The following is a 7,039-nucleotide window of genomic DNA, read 5'->3' as shown; positions in this document are numbered from 1 at the left end:
GGCAGCCGTGTTTGCTGCGGGGTGGAAGCGTACCTGTGCCAGTGAATGGGAGGGGGCAGGCAGCTTGCTGGGGCAGACCTAGGCAGGGATACAGGAGCCTGGCTACCATCAGGGCTTGCAGGGTCTCCCAGTCCCCCAAGGGCCCAGATGCCCATTTCTCCCCACAGCTGCTTGGTGGGGGCTGCCTGCTGCAGCAGAGAGGGGAGGCTGAGAGAGCTGGACTCCTTGCTGGTCTCTGCCCTTGCTCACCCCATCTCCCCCGATGCTGGCCAGGGACTGCAGGGAGGGCAGCGTGCCCACGGGCTGCATGTCCATGATCATGCCTGCAAAAGTGCCGTGAGAGCCGGATGCCTGCCTTCACCCTTGGGTCACAGCCCCGCTTGCCTTGTGGCGGGTGCCAGCCAGTGGTGCCCACAACCCTCCCCACCAACAGCTGCACGTTGTTAGCGACTCGCCTTGTCCTGCTCTTTTATCCGTGGGGGTGGGTTCTTTGTGTGAAGATTTGGTGAGGGACTGGTATGTGCAAGCCCGGGCTGCATGTCTGGCTTCTTGCCGAGTCCCTTGGGCCATTCATTTTGGTCTCTCTGGCTCATCCCCGCTCTGCCCCACCGGTGCCATATCTGTCTGCGACGGGTCTCTTCTCGCAGGGTGTGCTGCAGGCCAGCCCCTCGCCTCGTGCCCAGCCCACATGCAGCCTGGGTGCCGGATCCCAAACACCATCTCTGACTGGCACTGCCCTCCAAACCGCAGAGAGCAGCCTCCTCGCTGAGGTCAGCCTGCACAGGCGCTCAGCCGGCACGGGGGCTCTCATGCGGACAGCTTGCGCCCTGGCATCTTTAACTTGGCAATCTGCTGGCTAAGCAAGATTTCTCAGGGGGAAGAGCAGCAACGGCTCAAATTGCTGAGATTAGTTCTCATTTGCAGCAAAGTTTTATTCCCCTGCCCCAGACCGAGCGCTTGCGGCCACCCCGGGGGACACGGTGGAGGGGAGCTGGGGTTCCCTGCGTGCCCTGGGGGGCAGCAGCTATTCCCCCAGCCCAGGGAGCCAGCGGGCCCAGCCAAGGGCATTTGGGGGAGGAGATGGCAGACTGGGAGTGCTGATCCTCCCAGTTGGGTCCCTCTGGGCTGGAGCAGCCGCCGGGTGCTTATTGGGGGCCAAAGCTGGGTGCGGGGAGCTCCCTGAGCCTGGCTTTGTGAGGTCTGGGGATTCACCATCGGGCTGCAGCACCTGGGCTGTGCTGCGTCAGGCCATCGGCACAGGAGCTGCGGGCAGCGGGGCTCTGCTCTGGTCTCTGACAGAGCAGCAACCCCGGGTGCTCCTGGCTGCAGCGCAGGGAGCAAGGGAGCGTGCTGGGGGTAGCCGGGAAGCCTCTCCTGGCGTCCAAGGGCTGATGATGGCAGAGGGGGAGCTTGGGGCAGCCCGGCCGAGCGGGCACGCGAGGATGTCCCCGGCCTGACCTCCTCTCCGTGGAGCTGCGGCCTGAGCTAGGTGAACTTTTTATGTATATACATACGTACACACACATACGTACTTAAAAGTAAAATCCATTCTCTGTATTGATCCTCTTTTGACTAATCCTCTACTACCCTATTACTACCGTCTGAAATATCTGATACAAGCCTGGAATCTGGTCTTTAGAACCAAATGCGAACTCCTTGTTCTTATGAGTGCCAAGGTAATCACCGGCAAAATGTACACAGACCATACATGACAGAGCATTACAAGCTCCTTGCCATTGTCCCCCAGGACCTCCCGGCCAGCCTGGGAGCCTGCCCTGCCCCACCGCTCCTCCCTGTGCCTCCAGCTGCAGTGCCCGTGTGCCCTCAGCACCTTTCTGTGCTGGACTTGCTGCAGGCAGCCGTGAGTGCCTCAAACCTGCCTGTGCCAGGAAAGCCGGGCAGGCAGAGCCCTCACCGGGCCAGGGGTGTGGGCACGGCCTGGGGAGCTGGGCAGCAGCTCAGGAGCGGCCGTCGGTCTGCCCCACTATCACTCGCCCCTTGGCAAAGGGGACTATGCTGGTCCGGCTTTACGGAAGGGGAAACTGAGGCACGGAGCAGTGGTGTCTCAAGGGAAATCTGCTCCGTCCCCATCCCTCTGAGAGATCTCTTTTCAGCTCAGGGAGCCGCAGCTCCATCCTATGGGCACATGCTCTGTGCAAATCACTGCCCTGCTTCTTCCATGGGCCCTTGCTGACCCCTGGGCCAGCTCCTGGGGAGCTTGTTTTGGGGAGGGGCGGGTGAGGCTGGCTGGGGGTGCGCTGCACTGCACTGCGTGGGGGGCTGCCAGAGGGTCGCGCTTTACCCGGGAGCTGGAGAGCTGCGAGAGCGTCGCGTAGGTGTGCTCGCCGCCGTGCCGGCCGCTCGGCTGCCGCAGGGACTCCGGGCTGTCTGTCCCGCTGCTCAGGCCCTTTTGGCATCCGACAGTGCGCAGCAAACAGAAACAGGACAGCAGGTGACTGATGGCTCTGCCCCGGCCCCAGGGACAGTGGCTCTGGGCGCCAGGATGGGGATGGCGGGGGGAGAGGTGCTCCATGTTGGGGGAAAAAGCCCCCCAGGCCGTGCTCAGGCACTGGGATCCATCTTCAGCATGAGCTGAAGGGATGTGGCTGCACGGGGCACCGCGAGCCTGTGCGGTGTGTACATGTACTCATGTTTTCCAGGGAGGTCTGATGCCTTGCAGTGCAGCAGGAAAATGAGAGTGGGGCAGCTGTGTGCCTTCCCCGAGCATCTTGCAGGCCTGATGCCTGCGCTGATGAGCTGGCAGAGGGAAGGGCTGTCCCACGAGCACGGGACCTTGCCTCTCCAGGCCCTGCTGCACTCTCATCTGCAGCCCAGACCCTGTCCCTGAGTGCCACCAGGTACCCTTGGTGCTTCAGCACCCTGACGCCTCAGTGAGCCCGTCACAGCTGTGGCACAGCGAGGAGCCCGGGTTTGGGGCTGCAGGTAAGGGGAAAGGCCATTTCCCCCACCCTCGCTGTTTATTCTTCTGCTTTTTTAGAGGAAGAGGAGCCCAAGGATGTCCTGGCAGGAGGAGGATGGCACCCTGAGTGTGTTTGTGCTGGCAGGGCCTGTGGCACCCATGAGTGCTGTGCACTGTACTGCTTAGGCAGGCAGAAGCACTGCGATGCCTGCAGGTCGCTGATGTGCCGGAGGGGCTGGCTGCAAGTCCCAGGCAGTGGGGGACAGGCCAGCACCGAGCCCTGCCCCGGCGGCTGCTGAGAAACTGGCCCCGCAGTCCCAGGGTGTCCCCTTGGTGGCTGAGGACAGGCAGGGGGGGAGGGCCTCCCCATCCTGTGCCGCCGTTGGCGCCGGCGCAGGCGCATGAACTCTTTGTGCTGGCGGGAGACGAAGTTGACGGCTGCGTACTCCAGCAAGGCGGCAAAGACAAAGAGCAGGCACACAGCCATCCAGATGTCGATGGCCTTCACGTAGGAGACCTGCGAGTGCGAGAGGGAGCTCAGGGACCCGCTGCCCCCCACCCCGCTCGTCCCTGCCACTGCCAGCTTCGCCCCGCTGCCAAGGGGCACAGGAGCCCTCTCAGCTGGGACACACGGGCCAGAGCTCGCCCAGCCAAGCAGCACCATGTTCCCCCTTGGCACGTGCGGTGCCCCAGCCGGCAGGGCCACGGAGTTTGAGAGCCGACCCCTGCCTCTGGGGCCCTGGGAGCAGCAGCGGGCACCCCCGGTGCCTCGCGCAGGCTGCAGCACCGGAGCCTGGCATGGAGCCAGCACTGACCTTGGGCAGGGAGGCGCGGGAGCCGGCACTCTGCGTGGTCATGGTGAGCACGGTGGTGATGCCCAAGCCCACACGGGCCGGCGCCGCATCCATGTTGATCCAGAAGGAGACCCAGGAGAGGATGACGATGAGCAGGCTGGGGATGTACATCTGGATTAGGTAGTAACCCATCTGCCTCTCCAGGTGGAACTTCACCTCAATGCAGGTGAACTTGCCTGTGGGGAAAGACGGCTCTGATGGGCGAGAGGGACCCCTGGGCCATGGTGGAGGCTGGCAGCAGGTCCGTGGGGTTCTCACCTGTGTTGTAGTACTTGGTGCAATAGCCCAGGTCCTTCTCATCCCTGAGGATGAACTGTGGGAGTGTCAAGCCCTCTGCCACCTGCACAGCCTCCTGCTCTTCCAGCCACTCGAAGATGAGGTCATTCATGGTGTAGCCAACTGGAGGGGATGGAGGGAGTCATGGGCTGGGGGGACATGCACCCCATTCATCCCCACCCTGAACGACCACTCCTTCCTGCTCACCTCCCTCAGAAGCAGGAAGATGCCAGCCTTTGGGATGGGATGGGATGAGATGGGATGGGATGGGGTGGGGTGGGTGGGATGAAGCACAGCTTGAACCCCCCTAGGTACTCACAGCTCTCCAGCTGCATCGTGCACGTCTGGATGTCCATGGGGAAGTTCTTGAGGTCCATGGGGCAGGACAGGATCAGCGTCAGCCTAGAGGAGGCAGAGGAAAGAAGGTGGTTGCTGAGGGCTGGGACAGTCAGAAGGGAAAAGCTGCTCCACGGGAGGCAAGAGGAAAGCTTCACCTCCCCACTCATGCACTGCACCAGAGGAGAAGCATTCTACCTAATGCTGTAGAGCACGTTGCCATTTTTGAAGATGCGCAGCAGCTTGTTGTCAGTGGTGACCTCGTGGAAATTGGCACCTTTCTCATTGGCGAAGAACAAGTCTGGCTTCCAGATGGAGTCGAGCATGGAGGGGTCGAGGTCAAGGGAGTCATCGGGGTACTCGCGATAAGCCAGACGGGGGTCATTCCACTGCTGCCGTAGGAAGATGTTCACCCGGTAGTCCTGGGGCAAGAGGGCACCGCGTCAGCCGGGAGCACCCCACAGTGCCCAGGGAGGAGGAGGAAGAGATGGAGGAGGAGGTAGAAGGGGGTCTCAGTCGAGGCTCAGCCCGGCAGGTGCTGCCTGCCCACCACTAACCACACACGGGGCAGGGGCAGCTCAGAGGCCTTCCCATGCTGTTGGCCGCCAGGGAAATTAAAAAGCCAAAGCCACAGCAGCTGAGAGAAGGAGAAGGAGGACCAGTAGCTATTGCCTGCAGCATTCTTTGCAGGGATTTATGGCCCTGTGGGGGCTTGATCTGATGGTCGATGGTATCAAGGCTTTGCAGCAGCACAAATAGGATTTTTTTAGCCCTGGGGCTTCCTTAGAGGCTCATGTACGCGAGGAGGCTGGGGATGGCAGGGACACAGAGCTCACTTGAGTTGTATGGCACCTGCCAAGCCTGCGAACAGCAGGGAGCTACCGCCGGCTGCCTCACTCTGACACTTCAGGGTTTTTCACCCAGCTCTGGCATGGGGAATGCGGCCCACACAGCCAAGCTCTGGTTAACTGACCCCAGACAAGCCACAGCCATTTGCTATGGCTCTGCATGTCCCCACCATGGTGCCAGGGCCAGCTCCAGAGAAGGGCTCAGATAACCCCTGTAAGCACGGCCACAGTTTCAGGCACCAGGACACACACAATCCCCAGCAGAGCCACCACCAGCACCAAGGCACTGGGAGAGGAGCCCATTACACCGATGAAACCCTTACCATGGTGGTCTCGGTGACAGAGCCGAAGCTGTTGATGAAGATGTTGCACGTCACGTTGACAGGTGGACCTGGAAAACAGCGTGAAGCCTCCTCTCACCACTGGCCAGGGAGACACGTGCACTGCACAGGCACACGTGGGGACACCGCATCCTGCACGCGCTGCGCAGATGAACGCACACGAGCATCCCCCTGCCCGCCGGGTCACCCCCGAAGTGTGTCAGGGTGAACCCCAGTACACCTTGCAAACACTGCAGCTGCCTGTGCTGTCAGGCAAAGCAGGCACACATGGAGCGGCTGTGACCACAGGAGCAGCCAGGACTCTGGGGAGGGTGTTGGGACAGAGGGATGTGAGTCAGGGTCCTGCCCCCAAACCCATACCTGCCTGTTCCCTGGTTTTGGGCAGCCATAAGTGTGGCCACTGCCAGGTTTGGGAGCCTCACGTCCTCTCCTTACCTTTGAAGTTGGGTCGAATCCGGGCGTCGTACCCTGATGTTCGTCCCATAAGCTTGTCCAGGAAATCAGAGGGTGACATGGGCTGGGGCAAGCTTCGGGAAGCAGCTTTAATCTCCTCCCACCCTGAGACCAGCCTGCGGGGCAGAGGCGGCAGGTTAGCTGCCTGCTGGCATCAGGGGTCTGCAGGCACATTTTGGCACCCCACAGGGATTGCCAGCTGCCAGGGGAAGTGGCTGTGCCCACGCCACATCCACTCCAGAGCCAATTCAGCATGCTGACCCCAGGACTCCTTCCCCCTTCCGCTGTGATCCCAGTGGCTTCCCCCCTCGCCCACCACAGCTGAGTGCTATGTGCCCACTTTTTGTCTGTCCCTCTTCCAGCAAAGCCCCTGCCCACCGTGTCCCCTGGCATGGCGTTCAAGGCCGGGTGCTTCCCAGCTCCAGGGCTGCGGTGGGGATGGGGTGCAGCGGGTGATGGCCTCGTGCAGAGCAGCCGGGCTGTGTGCCGGTGCTGGAGGGGGAAAGTGGGGAGGGTCCTCCTGGGTTCAATCACCAGCCCTGGCTTGAGTTGCTGAGCAAACGTCCGTAGCCTGCCTGACTCGGACTTCTGGCTTGGGGGGCTTGGGGGAGACAAGATGCCCCCTCGAGCCATGGGCTGGCCTGGTGTGAGTGAGGAGGTGCCTGGGAGCACAACTGGAGTTGTGACACCTTGCCATGGGCCAAGATGATGTGGCAGAAGAGAAGCAGCAAAGCCCACCTCCGCACCAGCCATGGTGCAGAGCTGACAGGAGCTCTCCCACGCAGCGCTCATCGATGATGGAGGCTTACTTAAACTGACCTTGGAGGGGATATTTTTGTGAACGCGTCTTAGCCTGCCAGTTTCTCTCCTTCTGTCAGTCTATAGCGATCATTTCAAAGAACAATGCAAGAGACATTCGCTCACCACATTGCCAGGCATGTGGCTGTGATAGAGAGGAATTAGCTGGAGACCTCCGACACAAAGGGAGCTTTGAGCATGCTGCTAGTCCTG

The 7,039-nt window shown here is 61.5% G+C and overlaps 1 protein-coding gene across 1 annotated transcript in view; it reads right to left on the bottom strand.

Moving 5' to 3' along the window:
- Positions 1 to 6,119, bottom strand: part of LOC104622125 (glycine receptor subunit alpha-4) — a 7,081-nt gene extending 962 nt beyond the window's left edge. Inside the window, exons 1-7 of the mRNA XM_010288799.1 lie at positions 6,011 to 6,119; positions 5,558 to 5,625; positions 4,585 to 4,808; positions 4,370 to 4,452; positions 4,033 to 4,173; positions 3,736 to 3,950; positions 3,289 to 3,437 (exon numbers count right to left, since the gene is read on the bottom strand). Of these exons, the coding sequence (XP_010287101.1) occupies positions 3,289 to 3,437; positions 3,736 to 3,950; positions 4,033 to 4,173; positions 4,370 to 4,452; positions 4,585 to 4,808; positions 5,558 to 5,625; positions 6,011 to 6,089 (959 nt within the window). The 5' untranslated portion in view covers positions 6,090 to 6,119. The remainder of the gene's footprint in view (positions 1 to 3,288; positions 3,438 to 3,735; positions 3,951 to 4,032; positions 4,174 to 4,369; positions 4,453 to 4,584; positions 4,809 to 5,557; positions 5,626 to 6,010) is intronic.
- Positions 6,120 to 7,039: the final 920 nt, after the last annotated feature.

The sequence above is a fragment of the Phaethon lepturus genome, unplaced genomic scaffold (genome assembly GCF_000687285.1).
Source record: "Phaethon lepturus isolate BGI_N335 unplaced genomic scaffold, ASM68728v1 scaffold24560, whole genome shotgun sequence".
In the NCBI taxonomy this organism is placed as follows: domain Eukaryota; kingdom Metazoa; phylum Chordata; class Aves; order Phaethontiformes; family Phaethontidae; genus Phaethon; species Phaethon lepturus.
Note: the sequence above shows the minus strand (reverse complement) of the source record. Positions and strands in the feature narration are given on the sequence as shown.